At 34.4% G+C, this 17,490-nt stretch overlaps 1 protein-coding gene across 1 annotated transcript in view; it reads left to right on the forward strand.

Annotated features, from left to right (window-relative positions):
• The window catches only part of upb1 (ureidopropionase, beta), a 21,721-nt gene continuing 4,231 nt past the window's right edge, over positions 1–17,490 (forward strand). Inside the window, exons 1-9 of the mRNA XM_028458181.1 lie at positions 1–209; positions 1,696–1,867; positions 2,956–3,043; positions 3,120–3,214; positions 3,297–3,455; positions 4,028–4,197; positions 4,404–4,485; positions 4,567–4,609; positions 5,220–5,374. Of these exons, the coding sequence (XP_028313982.1) occupies positions 106–209; positions 1,696–1,867; positions 2,956–3,043; positions 3,120–3,214; positions 3,297–3,455; positions 4,028–4,197; positions 4,404–4,485; positions 4,567–4,609; positions 5,220–5,374 (1,068 nt within the window). The 5' untranslated portion in view covers positions 1–105. The remainder of the gene's footprint in view (positions 210–1,695; positions 1,868–2,955; positions 3,044–3,119; positions 3,215–3,296; positions 3,456–4,027; positions 4,198–4,403; positions 4,486–4,566; positions 4,610–5,219; positions 5,375–17,490) is intronic.

Here is a 17,490-nt window from a genome sequence, read left to right on the forward strand (position 1 = left end):
GGAGCCTATCTCTGCTGATGCAGGTTATGAAAGCATGGAACAGATAAAAAGTGAGCAGGAGACTCTGAACTGAGCTGCTGAGGAGCCACAGACTGGAAAGGAAACATGTCCACCACTGAGTTTGAATCACTGGATAAATGTTTGGAGAGTCATCTGCCTGAGGAGGAGCTGAAGGAGGTTAAACGCATCTTATACGGGAAGGAGACCAAGTGAGTTCATGACCTCTGAATACTAGTTTATCCTGTTTTTATCCGTTTGCTGCTCTGTCCTTTCTCCAGGTCTGTGGTCAATTATTATTTTGTGAGCTGAACTTTGCTCTCACTCAGCCTGATGGTTCATTTACAGTGAAGAAATGTCACTATACTCATGTGTCAAAGTTCTCAAACTGTTTTGGCTCCAGTGGCTCTTTTTCTCTAATAAACCTTTTTTTCACCATAGAACATCATAATGTCTATGCTTTTCACACTCTCGCTCTGGTTCCGTACTTCCGCATTAGGTCAAAGGTCAAGAGGGATAATCTTGCCATGGCTGACGGTGTAGAAGTGACTCTGACAGAGATTTTAGATTATTTTAGCCGTTGGAGTATTGATTCCTGAAAATACAAACGTGTCATCAGTCTCCAAGGCAGAAAGTTGAGTTAGCTGCTAAAGCTAATGCTGCACACGAGCTGAAAATTCCGCTTTTGCCTGATGTTTCAACAGTGAGCCAGGCTTTAGCCACTTTAGTAAATAATGAACGGATATTCGCCTCCAACACGCATGTCTTTCGAATTTAGGGACCGTCAATGAATTACTGTCTTTGTGAAAAGCGTGGAAGTGTCTATTGATACGAAAACTTAAAAACGTTTTCGACATAAGTGACAATTAATTTTTTTCAATATTTTGTACGAACACCTTTTTGTCGTACAAAAAGTCTGCTGAAAATCTCAGCGCATCGCACATGTCGACACTTATATCCCTCTTGACCTATGACCCCCGCCTGTCGCCCATGCGCACTTCGTGTGTAAAAAGGCTTATTTCTGAATCCAAGTCCCCCCTTTGTCCGACTACAACATTTTGCTAATAAAACTATTTAAAAACGACTGTGGAGCGTAATGATGGAATGAACGAGTGATGACGCATTAAAAAAAAAAAAAAATCTAATTTTGTAAATAAGTGGAAAAACAGTATTTAGTGCAATGGTTTCCAAACTTATTTGGATCATGATCCCAATTTTTGTTGAATTAGAATTATAATTCACAGTGAAAATATAGAAATTCGGATTAAGATTGTTTTAATCAAAAAAAAAAATATATGTATATTTTAAATTTATTAATTATTTTTTTTGAATTTCAGCCAACACCATTTAAACTCCAGGCGTTCCCACATTTATTGATTTAATTTCCCGTCATCGGGTCGGACCAAGAATGACACTTTATTTGTTAAATTTCCTCCCTCTCTCTCTCTCAAGTGTCCCCTGTAGTGCCATTGCGTACCCCTAGGGGTACACATACCCCCATTTGAGAAACCCTGGTGTAGACCACAAAGACCAGTATTTATTTCCCATATCAACAGGGTTTCATCATGCTTCAACACTTTTAGGTTTATTTAATGGTTGATAGTCATCTAAAATGCTAAGCATTGGGATTCGAGAACATTGTATAATTTCCAAAAGCTTCCTGAGGATGAGATGAATGAATAATGTACCATCCTGTAGAAAGCTGGAGCTGCCGTCCTCTGCTGTGGACGCTGCCACTGACCGAGACTTTGAGCTGAAAGGTTTCCAGTTTGATGCTGCGCAGGAACAACTGAGACCACCCAGAAAGGTCCGAGTGGGACTGGTTCAACACCACATCGTTTTACCCACAGATGCCCCCGTTATGGAGCAGGTATGGACCCACACAGGTCACCAACATGTTCACCACATGCACACGGGGGAAGGTTTGGATTCATGTCTGACCTAAACCTGAAGGAGGTCAAGGTTTAACTTGTCCTAAATCTAATAGAGGTCCAGGTTCTCAGATCTCTTTACTGAGCGGCTAAAGAGTAACTAAACCCCTGGTTAATATTGACGTGGGTCTCAGAAATCTCGCTTTCATTCAGTTCTTGCGCATGAGGTCAAAGGTCGAGAGGTATAAACTCGCCATAGCTGACGGAGCAGTCAGTGAGTCTGACAGACATTCTTTTTTTTACCATTGGAGCGTTGAATCCTTGAAATATTTTTGAATGAAAATGTATGCTACATACAAACTGACCCCTCATGAATCATGAATCAGCTAATCAGTGCTGTTTCACTTCTCAGCCTGTCCATCTTGTGAACTTCCTTCAAATTTGTAAATTTAAATAAAATAATAGCTTAACAAAGAAAATAATCCTGTACCTGGTTTATGAACGGTGTACCTGGTAAATTTACCTCTTCAAAGTTAGAACTCATACAGTAATTTTACTGTTGTTAAAACAATTACACTCAAGCCAAAAAAGAAACTAACAACAATAAAGGTAAATACAGAACTTAAATAACCATCATAAGTTCAAATGTTAGGTTGGAGTTTGTTGACGTTTTTATCCCTATAACCCCCAAGGTCACGCATGCACAGTTCCAGAGTGTAAAAAGTGCCTATACTCAATATGTCTACTCACTGCAGATTGCAGAGACCACAGGTGCTCATTTTTATAGGATGGGCGGGGCCAACAGTGGTGGTTCATGATGAAAGAATCCACCAAAACGTCACAAACCTTCATTCTCAGCCAATAGTAAAATCATATTGTAACATCTACATTTCAACCCATAGATGGCAGTCACACTTACATTCTGATCGCAGAATAGCCAACTTGAAATGATTTGATTCTTGTCCAACTCTTGATATCTTAGTCAATCAAAAACACGACTTCATACCAAATATATTTGTTTTCAGCAGAAACGAGTGTTTTTGGGTCCAGTTTCTGTCTAAGTTTGGACTTTCTGTTTGTTTGCCAGGTCAACGCCATGCACAGCCGGATTGGTGAGATGGTGGAGGTGGCAGCCATGTGTGGTGTAAACATCATCTGCTTCCAGGAGACGTGGAGTGAGTGTTTCTACACACTGTTTACATCACACCTCATCTGAAAACCAAGCACACTTTCCCATCTGCGTGTCTCCAGCCATGCCTTTCGCTTTTTGTACCCGTGAGAAGGAACCGTGGCTGGAGTTCTCCGAGTCTGCCGAGAATGGACACACGACACGCTTCTGCCAGGAAGTGAGATTCCCTTTCCTGGATTTACTTCTTCTGATTGGTTCATTCTGATTTAAGCTTCATGATTGAACATTTGTCTCATTAGCTGGCCACAAAGCACAACATGGTCATCATTTCACCCATTCTGGAACGAGAGGATGTGCACAATACCGTGTGGAACACTGCCGTGGTGATCTCCAACTCTGGAAACGTACTGGGAAAGAGTCGCAAGCACCACATCCCCAGGATTGGAGACTTTAATGAGGTTAGTGAGGTTTAGTTAAACCAGGCTTTAAGCCAGAGATGGGCAACTTTAGTCACAGTGGGGGCCACAAAATAATGATTGTCTGATCTGAGGACCACATTATCAACATTTAGAAAATCTGAGCATTAAATGACTTGAAAGAACGAATGGTTTGTTGTTTTTTTGTGTTCTTTTTTATCATTAATTTTGCGTGTTTTGGGAGTCATTCTACAAATTTGTGTTATGAGTCATTCTATTGATTTTTGTTGTCATTTTGTGTATTTTTTTTTAATCTGTTTTTGTTGTGTATATGTTATGAGTAATTTAGTGTATTTTTATTCTCATTTTGCATTTTTGAAGGGATTTTTGTGGTCATATTGTATATTTTCTGTTACTTGTGTGCATTTTTGTTTCTTTGAATATTTCATTGTAATTTTGTATATTTTATTTTATGTTACATTTTAAAAATATTTTTGTGTCCTTTGTGTTGTCCTTTAATTTTTCGGAGTCATTTTGAAGACATTTTTATGCATTTACTTGGAGGGCCACACATGCAGAATGAATCCCTGCCTACGCTCTTATCTCTCACTCAGTCGACATATTACATGGAGGGCGACACCGGACACACCGTGTTTCAGACGCACTTTGGAAAGATTGCAGTCAACATCTGCTACGGGCGTCACCATCCACTCAACTGGTTTATGTACAGCATGAATGGAGCTGAGATCATCTTCAACCCGTCGGCTACAGTTGGAACTCTGAGGTACAACACGAGCAGAGGAATTTGTCGCTTTTGTCGGGGGAGAAAAGTAGCTTGGGGTCCGAAAAGTCTGTTTGTTTATGTAAATATGTAGCAATGTAATAACAGACCTTTGTTAGCGTCTTATACAACACTTTAGAACCAGCTCACATTTTATTTACGACTTATATACTGAATGATCCAGGCATGTAACCACCTGTTCTCCACAGTGAGCCCATGTGGCCAATAGAAGCCAGGAATGCTGCCATAGCAAACCACTGTTTCACCTGTGCCATCAACCGTGTTGGGACGGTGAGTTTACGTCACCTTCGCAATGATTAGCTTCTAATTCCACGCTCAAAAGTCATGAAATCAAACTGTTTTCTTATGCAGGAGCATTTTAAAAGTGAGTTCACCTCAGGAGATGGACAAAAAGGTATATTCGCACTTTTCTTTTCTGCAGTTATTATTATTAATAATAATTATGGTATCAGGTACAGACATACTGTATTTCCCACCTGTACATTTTATCCACCTTTGTCCCCCACTGTTTGTCTCCTGACATTTTGTCATTTTAAAAAATTTAAAAAAATTCTGAGATAAGACTATGATAACACATAAAAATGTAAATAATTGGGGATTTTTCTGAGATAAGGCTATCATCTAAAAACGAGTTCAAATATGAGGAGTACACTTAATCTGTGGTGAAAATTCAGTAAGTCATTAAAAATGTGAAAAACACCCAAAATTTGGAGGTAAGACATGAAAATTGAAATTTTTTAATTATTTTCTGAGATAAGGCTGTCATACGACCCTAAAAACTAGTGCAAATATGATAAACACACTTAAACTGGGGTGAAAATCTAGCAACCCATGAAAAATAACAAAAATGTGGAAAAACACCCAAAAGGCAATGCATAAAAATGGAAACATTTTAGATTTGGGGTTTTTTTTCCTGAGATATGGCTATCATAAGACATAAAAATGGAAAAAAAAGTTTTTTTTTAAACTGAACATGATCACTGTTTGGTCGATTCACTCTGCAGCTCATCATGACTTTGGTCATTTCTACGGCTCGAGTTACGTCGCAGCTCCAGACGGCAGCCGCACCCCAGGACTGTCCAGGACTAGAGACGGGCTGCTCGTGGTGGAGATGGATCTCAACCTGAACAGGCAGATCAGCGACAGGTGGAACTTCAAGGTGAATCCTGCACCCTCAGAAGTTTGTTTATTACTTTAAACCTTAAAAAAATCCATCACTCTCAATAAATGAATCAGGTTGACGGGATGAGCCCAACAATCCAGTCTATCATAGGCTGGTGTCTTAAACAAATCTTTATATAATCATTATATATTGACCTAATAATATTCATGAAACTGAAGCCTGAATATGAAATATTGTTTCAACTTTCTTACACTTCTCCTTCATGCGCGTCATAACACTTACAAAAGTCCTTCATAGATTTTGTCAAAATTTTTAACCAAATATAGACATTATTTTTTTACATTTTGAAGAGGATCCAGATCAATATACTGATTCTGGAACAGTTTCCAAAATATAAAAACCCTATCCTAAGTGAAATCCTCTTTAAACTGACCTTGTAAACACTTAATTCCTGATGCAAATTTAATTCTGAATTACACACACGGGACGCGGTTCAACCAATGTGAGCAAAAAGTGAAACCACAGAGGAGTGTTGGCGCTCTGCCGACCAGGACGCACCATTCCTGTTTCTTTCCCGTCACAGATCCTCTGCCCCGCCCCGCTACATACGCACCCGCGCTCGCAAGACACGCACGCACGCACAAACAAACAAACCAGGAAGTGGGGGTGGGCTCTCAAGCGATTGGCTCTACCGCGCACTTGACTCACTCCGGTGGACAATTTTATGAAATTATTCATCAACGGTACTATTGCAGTCCAAACAAATCCGACGTCGCACACCTTTGAACCAAAAGGCAGCCATGTTGAAAGTCTCAGCTTTGTCTGTCCCTGAACCGCAGAAATATTTGTACCACAGACAGACAGACATACAGACAGACAGAGATTCCTTGCTTTAGCGAGAGGTATATTTTTGTCAGAATAAACTATTTTTACGCTTTTAAAATAGTGGGAGGAGCTTCAGTAGAGTTGTCAATCATGGCCAAATGAGTATGTGTTTGAAGGTTGGATGTACAAAGATGTGTACATACTCAGTACTCTGTAGTGTTATAAAGGGGTTTATTTGTGGTTGCAAAGTAAAATAGCATGTGTGATTTCCCTGGTTTAATTCGATGGGACATGTGCATGATAAATGTGTTTGTTTTTTTACTCATTTTTAAAAAAATTTCATTTGGTGTATTTTTCTGTGTGATGTATGTTTTTTGGAGTCATTATGTGTAATTTTGTATCTTTCTGTGTATTTTTTGTGTAATTATTGCTTTTTTGTTGCCATTGCGGTGTGATTCTGGAGTGATTTTGTACATTTGTGTATCTTTTATGGTGTAGTTTTGTGCATTTCTGTTGTCATTTTGTGTATTTTTTGTATAAATATTTAGTTTTGTGTATTTTGAGTCATTTTCATATTTTTGTTGTTGATTGGTGTATTTTTCTGTAATGTATGTTTTTTGGAATCATGTATGTTTTTTGAGCCTTTTTGTATATTTTTGTGCATTTCTGTTGTCGTTTTGTGTACTTTTTGTATAAATATTATTTAGTTTTTTTGTTTTATTTTACTCATGTAGTATATTTTTTTATTATAAATACCTTATGTGTGATGAGGGCGTGTTTTGAGATGTGTGTGTGTGTGTGTGTGTGTGCCACAAAAATAAACATTTTGCAACACCAAATAAGTCGCAACTCTCTCTAAACGGCTCTTTGTGCGTTCAGCATGTACATCCATGTGGTGAAAATATCAGCATTTATAATGCTGTATACGTGGAGAAATTTGCCTTTTTGGCCGTTCGCGCAGGTCTGGTGCTACTCCAGGTCTTCAGAGAGCGATTGGCTCTGGCTGCACACGTGACTCTTAATTCGCCACGGTTATTGGCTCTGACACGCACCAGAGGGGACTTGTGCAGTGAAATAGATATAGATGGTGCGCTAGCGCCCCCTCACTCTGAGGTCAAAAGCTGAATAGATTTCACTTCTGGGTGAACGTGAATGTGCTGTCCGGGAAAAATAAAATGAAAATAAACGTCTTGAAATTACCAAATTACTCCAAAATAACAGGTGTACATGATTTGACCAAAAAGCAAACAGGCTACACGGGACAAAAAATATTGGGAACCACTGATTTAGGGTAAACAGTATTATTAACTGGGATTTTGAGTGGTTGTTTTATTATTTGAAATGTAGTGTGCCACCATAATCCAAGTCTGTGCCCCTGCAGTGCCCCCCTAACCAAGATTTCCTAGATCCGCCCCTGCCTCTAACTAATAAAACATGGATTCAGTACTCGGTGTGTTACAGTTTTTTTTGATTGCTAACGAGCATTGGTCGAAACTGAAGTCACAAGTTCAAAACTCTAAACACAGTCTGCATTTCCATCAGACATCTCAGCTCAAACAGTTCATCTCATTCCCAAAAGTGTTTCTCACCAACAAAACACTTCATACACACTAGCACATAGTCTCACTGTGGAAATACACAGTGTCACACGGAGCATTGCATAAAATACTTATTATATTTATATCTTGAATGATTATTGTCAGGTAAATCAGTATTTTATTATACAATAAGATCTTTGCACTTCAATGTTTCTAAATTATTCTATATGCTGTATATACTGTGATAAATTGTAACAAGACAATTGAAACAATTTACAGCACGAAAATGTGTGCTTTTGCACAAGTACTTCAGTACCTAACAAAAATATAAACATTACTCAATACAGAAAAATGCAGAATCTCAGAATTCCGTACATATTCAATCCACGTCTTATGTCTTCTCTTGTGAAGCATTTTTATAACTGTAATCAATACATTTTTCAAACTTCCAGCTGATGTAAAGCCATACATTGCTTTATTTTGTAAAATCTGGTTCGATACAGTAATTGTGGGATGCATGTATTGCCTATTGTTTTTGCTGGAAAATTCTCATAATTGATGCAACTGTTGAATGCTGTAAGTTTGTCTGCAGCCTGTATAAGAGGCATCAAAAAAATACATCAGATCCACTTGTTTGTTTCGAATGACAACTACACTCAGATGTGTTTGGAATTTCATCATTGTTTTATTTATTATTATTGTCAATATTTTTTTCATATAATTTTCAACAGATTGCAATGTGGCTGAAGCAGTAATTCCCCATGTTTTTTTACCCTGTCATTCTGTTTCGATTGTGTTTTTAACTGTTTTGACAAAAAGTGTGTTGACTTAGCATTTGAAAAATGTGCTGTAAAAGTTGAGTGTTTTGCAGGTGGTGAACTAGTGACTGAGAAAAGAGTTCAGGAATTTTGGTGACTGTGGTCACTGAATGCATTTTGTGTGAAAGCAATAAATAGTGATTCACAGTTTAGTCCACATGGACTTCTGTCTTGCAGACAGCGTTACAAGAGTTTTGAACATGTGACTTCAGTTTGGACCAATGCTTGTTAGCAATTGAAAAAAAAACTGAAACAGTTGAACTTTTAGCTAATATCCACAAAAGTCAAAGTCAAATACCGCATTAGTCAAACAATGGTAGAGTGAACACACACAGTTTTCAAGTTTAATTCACATGCTATCAGAAGTGTCACCAGTAAAAGTAGCTTAAGTGTAGGGAAGCACGCTGTGACTCTGGCACAGCAGAGCAAGGGTTTAAATCCCGTTTCATTTAATGTAGTCAGGCATGACAAATTTGAAAAAATGACAAACACCCAAAACCAGAGGTAAGGCATAAAAATGGAAAAAATTATATATTTTTTTTTCTGAGATAAGGCTATCACAACACCCTTGAAACTAGTCTAAATATGATGTGCATACTTATACTGGGATTAAAATGCAGTAAGGCATGAAAAATTAGTAAAAATGACAAACACCCCAAATCAGAGGTAAGGCATGAAAATGGAAAAAAATATTATTATTTTTTTCTGAGATAAGGCTGTCACAAGACCCTAACAACTAGTCTAAATATGATGTGCATACTTATACTGGGATTAAAATGCAGTAAGGCATGATAAATTAGTAAAAATGACAAACACTCCAAAACTAGAGGTAAGGCTATAGTAAGGCATAAAAATGGAAAAAATGATATTTAATTTTTCTGAGATAAGGCTATCACAAGACCCTATCAACTATTCTAAATATGATGTGCATACTTATACTGGGATTAAAATGTAGTAAGGCATGAAAAATTAGTAAAAATGACAAACACCCAAAACCAGAGGTAAGGCTATAGTAAGGCATAAAAATGGAAAAAATTATAATTTTTTTTTCTGAGATAAGGCTATCACAAGACCCTAACAACTAGACTAAATATGATGTGCATACTTATACTGGGATTAAAATGCAGTAAGGCATGAAAAATTAGAAAAAATGACAAACACCCAAAACCAGAGGTAAGGCATAAAAATGGAAAAAATTATATATTTTTTTTTCTGAGATAAGGCTATCACAACACCCTTGAAACTAGTCTAAATATGATGTGCATACTTATACTGGGATTAAAATGCAGTAAGGCATGAAAAATTAGTAAAAATGACAAACACCCCAAATCAGAGGTAAGGCATAAAAATGGAAAAAAATATTATTATTTTTTTCTGAGATAAGGCTGTCACAAGACCCTAACAACTAGTCTAAATATGATGTGCATACTTATACTGGGATTAAAATGCAGTAAGGCATGATAAATTAGAAAAAATGACAAACACCCAAAATCAGAGGTAAGGCTATAGTAAGGCATAAAAATGGAAAAAAATATATATTTTTTTTTCTGAGATAAGGCTATCACAAGACCCTTGAAACTAGTCTAAATATGATGTGCATACTTATACTGGGGTTAAAATGCAGTAAGGCATGATAAATTAGAAAAAATGACAAACACCCAAAATCAGAGGTAAGGCATAAAAATGGAAAAAATTATTATTATTTTTTTCTGAGATAAGGCTATCACAAGACCCTAACAACTAGTCTAAATATGATGTGCATACTTATACTGGGATTAAAATGCAGTAAGGCATAAAAAATGAGAAAAAATGACAAACACCCCAAATCAGAGGTAAGGCTATAGTAAGGCATGAAAATGGAAAAAATTATATATATTTTTTTCTGAGATAAGGCTATCACAAGACCCTTGAAACTAGTCTAAATATGATGTGCATACTTATACTAGGATTAAAATGCAGTAAGGCATGAAAAATTAGAAAAAATGACAAACACCCAAAACCAGAGGTAAGGCTATAGTAAGGCATAAAAATGGAAAAAATTATATATATTTTTTTCTGAGATAAGGCTATCACAAGACCCTTGAAACTAGTCTAAATATGATGTGCATACTTATACTAGGATTAAAATGCAGTAAGGCATGAAAAATTAGAAAAAATGACAAACACCCAAAACCAGAGGTAAGGCTATAGTAAGGCATAAAAATGGAAAAAATTATATATTTTTTTTTCTGAGATAAGGCTATCACAAGACCCTTAAAACTATTCTAAATATGATGTGCATACTTATACTGGGATTAAAATGCAGTAAGGCATGAAAAATTAGTAAAAATGACAAACACCCAAAATCAGAGGTAAGGCTATAGTAAGGCATAAAAATGGAAAAAATTATTATTATTTTTTCTGAGATAAGGCTATCACAAGACCCTAACAACTAGTCTAAATATGATGTGCATACTTATACTGGGATTAAAATGCAGTAAGGCATGAAAAATTAGTAAAAATGACAAACACCCCAAATCAGAGGTAAGGCATAAAAATGGAAAAAAATATTATTATTTTTTTCTGAGATAAGGCTGTCACAAGACCCTAACAACTAGTCTAAATATGATGTGCATACTTATACTGGGATTAAAATGCAGTAAGGCATGATAAATTAGAAAAAATGACAAACACCCAAAATCAGAGGTAAGGCTATAGTAAGGCATAAAAATGGAAAAAATTATATATTTTTTTTTCTGAGATAAGGCTATCACAAGACCCTTGAAACTAGTCTAAATATGATGTGCATACTTATACTGGGGTTAAAATGCAGTAAGGCATGATAAATTAGAAAAAATGACAAACACCCAAAATCAGAGGTAAGGCATAAAAATGGAAAAAATTATTATTATTTTTTTCTGAGATAAGGCTATCACAAGACCCTAACAACTAGTCTAAATATGATGTGCATACTTATACTGGGATTAAAATGCAGTAAGGCATAAAAAATGAGAAAAAATGACAAACACCCCAAATCAGAGGTAAGGCTATAGTAAGGCATGAAAATGGAAAAAATTATATATATTTTTTTCTGAGATAAGGCTATCACAAGACCCTTGAAACTAGTCTAAATATGATGTGCATACTTATACTAGGATTAAAATGCAGTAAGGCATGAAAAATTAGAAAAAATGACAAACACCCAAAATCAGAGGTAAGGCTATAGTAAGGCATAAAAATGGAAAAAATTATTATTATTTTTTCTGAGATAAGGCTATCACAAGACCCTAACAACTAGTCTAAATATGATGTGCATACTTATACTGGGATTAAAATGCAGTAAGGCATGAAAAATTAGTAAAAATGACAAACACCCCAAATCAGAGGTAAGGCATAAAAATGGAAAAAAATATTATTATTTTTTTCTGAGATAAGGCTGTCACAAGACCCTAACAACTAGTCTAAATATGATGTGCATACTTATACTGGGATTAAAATGCAGTAAGGCATGATAAATTAGAAAAAATGACAAACACCCAAAATCAGAGGTAAGGCTATAGTAAGGCATAAAAATGGAAAAAATTATATATTTTTTTTTCTGAGATAAGGCTATCACAAGACCCTTGAAACTAGTCTAAATATGATGTGCATACTTATACTAGGATTAAAATGCAGTAAGGCATGAAAAATTAGAAAAAATGACAAACACCCAAAACCAGAGGTAAGGCTATAGTAAGGCATAAAAATGGAAAAAATTATATATTTTTTTTTCTGAGATAAGGCTATCACAAGACCCTTAAAACTATTCTAAATATGATGTGCATACTTATACTGGGATTAAAATGCAGTAAGGCATGAAAAATTAGTAAAAATGACAAACACCCAAAATCAGAGGTAAGGCTATAGTAAGGCATAAAAATGGAAAAAATTATTATTATTTTTTCTGAGATAAGGCTATCACAAGACCCTAACAACTAGTCTAAATATGATGTGCATACTTATACTGGGATTAAAATGCAGTAAGGCATGAAAAATTAGAAAAAATGACAAACACCCAAAACCAGAGGTAAGGCATAAAAATGGAAAAAATTACATTTTTTTTTTTCTGAGATAAGGCTATCACAACACCCTTGAAACTAGTCTAAATATGATGTGCATACTTATACTGGGATTAAAATGCAGTAAGGCATGAAAAATTAGTAAAAATGACAAACACCCCAAATCAGAGGTAAGGCATAAAAATGGAAAAAAATATTATTATTTTTTTCTGAGATAAGGCTGTCACAAGACCCTAACAACTAGTCTAAATATGATGTGCATACTTATACTGGGATTAAAATGCAGTAAGGCATGATAAATTAGAAAAAATGACAAACACCCAAAATCAGAGGTAAGGCTATAGTAAGGCATAAAAATGGAAAAAATTATATATTTTTTTTTCTGAGATAAGGCTATCACAAGACCCTTGAAACTAGTCTAAATATGATGTGCATACTTATACTGGGGTTAAAATGCAGTAAGGCATGATAAATTAGAAAAAATGACAAACACCCAAAATCAGAGGTAAGGCATAAAAATGGAAAAAATTATTATTATTTTTTTCTGAGATAAGGCTATCACAAGACCCTTGAAACTAGTCTAAATATGATGTGCATACTTATACTAGGATTAAAATGCAGTAAGGCATGAAAAATTAGAAAAAATGACAAACACCCAAAACCAGAGGTAAGGCTATAGTAAGGCATAAAAATGGAAAAAATTATATATATTTTTTTCTGAGATAAGGCTATCACAAGACCCTTGAAACTAGTCTAAATATGATGTGCATACTTATACTAGGATTAAAATGCAGTAAGGCATGAAAAATTAGAAAAAATGACAAACACCCAAAACCAGAGGTAAGGCTATAGTAAGGCATAAAAATGGAAAAAATTATATATTTTTTTTTCTGAGATAAGGCTATCACAAGACCCTTAAAACTATTCTAAATATGATGTGCATACTTATACTGGGATTAAAATGCAGTAAGGCATGAAAAATTAGTAAAAATGACAAACACTCCAAATCAGAGGTAAGGCTATAGTAAGGCATAAAAATGGAAAAAATTATATATTTTTTTTTCTGAGATAAGGCTATCACAAGACCCTTGAAACTAGTCTAAATATGATGTGCATACTTATACTGGGGTTAAAATGCAGTAAGGCATGATAAATTAGAAAAAATGACAAACACCCAAAATCAGAGGTAAGGCATAAAAATGGAAAAAATTATTATTATTTTTTTCTGAGATAAGGCTATCACAAGACCCTAACAACTAGTCTAAATATGATGTGCATACTTATACTGGGATTAAAATGCAGTAAGGCATAAAAAATGAGAAAAAATGACAAACACCCCAAATCAGAGGTAAGGCTATAGTAAGGCATGAAAATGGAAAAAATTATATATATTTTTTTCTGAGATAAGGCTATCACAAGACCCTTGAAACTAGTCTAAATATGATGTGCATACTTATACTAGGATTAAAATGCAGTAAGGCATGAAAAATTAGAAAAAATGACAAACACCCAAAACCAGAGGTAAGGCTATAGTAAGGCATAAAAATGGAAAAAATTATATATATTTTTTTCTGAGATAAGGCTATCACAAGACCCTTGAAACTAGTCTAAATATGATGTGCATACTTATACTAGGATTAAAATGCAGTAAGGCATGAAAAATTAGAAAAAATGACAAACACCCAAAACCAGAGGTAAGGCTATAGTAAGGCATAAAAATGGAAAAAATTATATATTTTTTTTTCTGAGATAAGGCTATCACAAGACCCTTAAAACTATTCTAAATATGATGTGCATACTTATACTGGGATTAAAATGCAGTAAGGCATGAAAAATTAGTAAAAATGACAAACACTCCAAATCAGAGGTAAGGCTATAGTAAGGCATAAAAATGGAAAAAATTATATATATTTTTTTCTGAGATAAGGCTATCACAAGACCCTTGAAACTAGTCTAAATATGATGTGCATACTTATACTGGGATTAAAATGCAGTAAGGCATGAAAAATTAGTAAAAATGACAAACACTCCAAATCAGAGGTAAGGCTATAGTAAGGCATAAAAATGGAAAAAATTATATATATTTTTTTCTGAGATAAGGCTATCACAAGACCCTTGAAACTAGTCTAAATATGATGTGCATACTTATACTGGGGTTAAAATGCAGTAAGGCATGATAAATTAGAAAAAATGACAAACACCCAAAATCAGAGGTAAGGCTATAGTAAGGCATAAAAATGGAAAAAATTATTATTATTTTTTCTGAGATAAGGCTATCACAAGACCCTAACAACTATTCTAAATATGATGTGCATACTTATACTGGGATTAAAATGCAGTAAGGCATGAAAAATTAGTAAAAATGACAAACACTCCAAATCAGAGGTAAGGCTATAGTAAGGCATAAAAATGGAAAAAAATTATATATTTTTGTTTCTGAGATAAGGCTATCACAAGACCCTTAAAACTATTCTAAATATGATGTGCATACTTATACTGGGATTAAAATGCAGTAAGGCATGAAAAATTAGTAAAAATGACAAACACTCCAAATCAGAGGTAAGGCTATAGTAAGGCATAAAAATGGAAAAAAATATTATTATTTCTTTCTGAGATAAGGCTGTCACAAGACCCTAACAAATAGTCTAAATATGATGTGCATACTTATACTGGGATTAAAATGCAGTAAGGCATGATAAATTAGAAAAAATGACAAACACCCAAAATCAGAGGTAAGGCTATAGTAAGGCATAAAAATGGAAAAAAAAAAAAATATTTTTTTTTCTGAGATAAGGCTATCACAAGACCCTTGAAACTAGTCTAAATATGATGTGCATACTTATACTGGGATTAAAATGCAGTAAGGCATGAAAAATTAGTAAAAATGACAAACACTCCAAATCAGAGGTAAGGCTATAGTAAGGCATAAAAATGGAAAAAAATATTATTATTTTTTTCTGAGATAAGGCTGTCACAAGACCCTAACAACTAGTCTAAATATGATGTGCATACTTATACTGGGATTAAAATGCAGTAAGGCATGAAAAATTAGTAAAAATGACAAACACCCAAAACCAGAGATAAGGCTATAGTAAGGCATAAAAATGGAAAAAATTATAATTTTTTTTTCTGAGATAAGGCTATCACAACACCCTTGAAACTAGTCTAAATATGATGTGCATACTTATACTGGGATTAAAATGCAGTAAGGCATGAAAAATTAGTAAAAATGACAAACACCCCAAATCAGAGGTAAGGCTATAGTAAGGCATAAAAATGGAAAAAAATATTATTATTTTTTTCTGAGATAAGGCTGTCACAAGACCCTAACAACTAGTCTAAATATGATGTGCATACTTATACTGGGATTAAAATGCAGTCAGGCATGATAAATTAGAAAAAATGACAAACACCCCAAATCAGAGGTAAGGCTATAGTAAGGCATAAAAATGGAAAAAAATAAAATTATTTTTTTCTGAGATAAGGCTGTCACAAGACCCTAACAACTAGTCTAAATATGATGTGCATACTTATACTGGGATTAAAATGCAGTAAGGCATGATAAATTAGAAAAAATGACAAACACCCAAAATCAGAGGTAAGGCTATAGTAAGGCATAAAAATGGAAAAAATTATTATTTTTTTCTGAGATAAGGCTATCACAAGACCCTAACAACTAGTCTAAATATGATGTGCATACTTATACTGGGATTAAAATGCAGTAAGGCATAAAAAATGAGAAAAAATGACAAACACCCCAAATCAGAGGTAAGGCTATATTATAGTAAGGCATGAAAATGGAAAAAATTATATAAATTTTTTTCTGAGATAAGGCTATCACAAGACCCTTAAAACTATTCTAAATATGATGTGCATACTTATACTGGGATTGAAATGCAGTCAGGCATGATAAATTAGAAAAAATGACAAACACCCCAAATCAGAGGTAAGGCTATAGTAAGGCATAAAAATGGAAAAAAATAAAATTATTTTTTTCTGAGATAAGGCTGTCACAAGACCCTAACAACTAGTCTAAATATGATGTGCATACTTATACTGGGATTAAAATGCAGTAAGGCATGATAAATTAGAAAAAATGACAAACACCCAAAATCAGAGGTAAGGCATAAAAATGGAAAAAATTATTATTTTTTTCTGAGATAAGGCTATCACAAGACCCTAACAACTAGTCTAAATATGATGTGCATACTTATACTGGGATTAAAATGCAGTAAGGCATAAAAAATGAGAAAAAATGACAAACACCCCAAATCAGAGGTAAGGCTATATTATAGTAAGGCATGAAAATGGAAAAAATTATATAAATTTTTTTCTGAGATAAGGCTATCACAAGACCCTTAAAACTATTCTAAATATGATGTGCATACTTATACTGGGATTAAAATGCAGTAAGGCATGAAAAATTAGTAAAAATGACAAACACTCCAAATCAGAGGTAAGGCTATAGAAAGGCATAAAAATGGAAAAAATTATATATTTTTTTTTCTGAGATAAGGCTATCACAAGACCCTTGAAACTAGTCTAAATATGATGTGCATACTTATACTAGGATTAAAATGCAGTAAGGCATGAAAAATTAGAAAAAATGACAAACAACCAAAACCAGAGGTAAGGCTATAGTAAGGCATAAAAATGGAAAAAATTATATATTTTTTTTTCTGAGATAAGGCTATCACAAGACCCTTAAAACTATTCTAAATATGATGTGCATACTTATACTGGGATTAAAATGCAGTAAGGCATGAAAAATTAGTAAAAATGACAAACACTCCAAATCAGAGGTAAGGCTATAGTAAGGCATAAAAATGGAAAAAATTATATATTTTTTTTTCTGAGATAAGGCTATCACAAGACCCTTGAAACTAGTCTAAATATGATGTGCATACTCATACTAGGATTAAAATGCAGTAAGG

Source organism: Gouania willdenowi, chromosome 9, assembly GCF_900634775.1.
Source record: "Gouania willdenowi chromosome 9, fGouWil2.1, whole genome shotgun sequence".
Taxonomy (NCBI): domain Eukaryota; kingdom Metazoa; phylum Chordata; class Actinopteri; order Blenniiformes; family Gobiesocidae; genus Gouania; species Gouania willdenowi.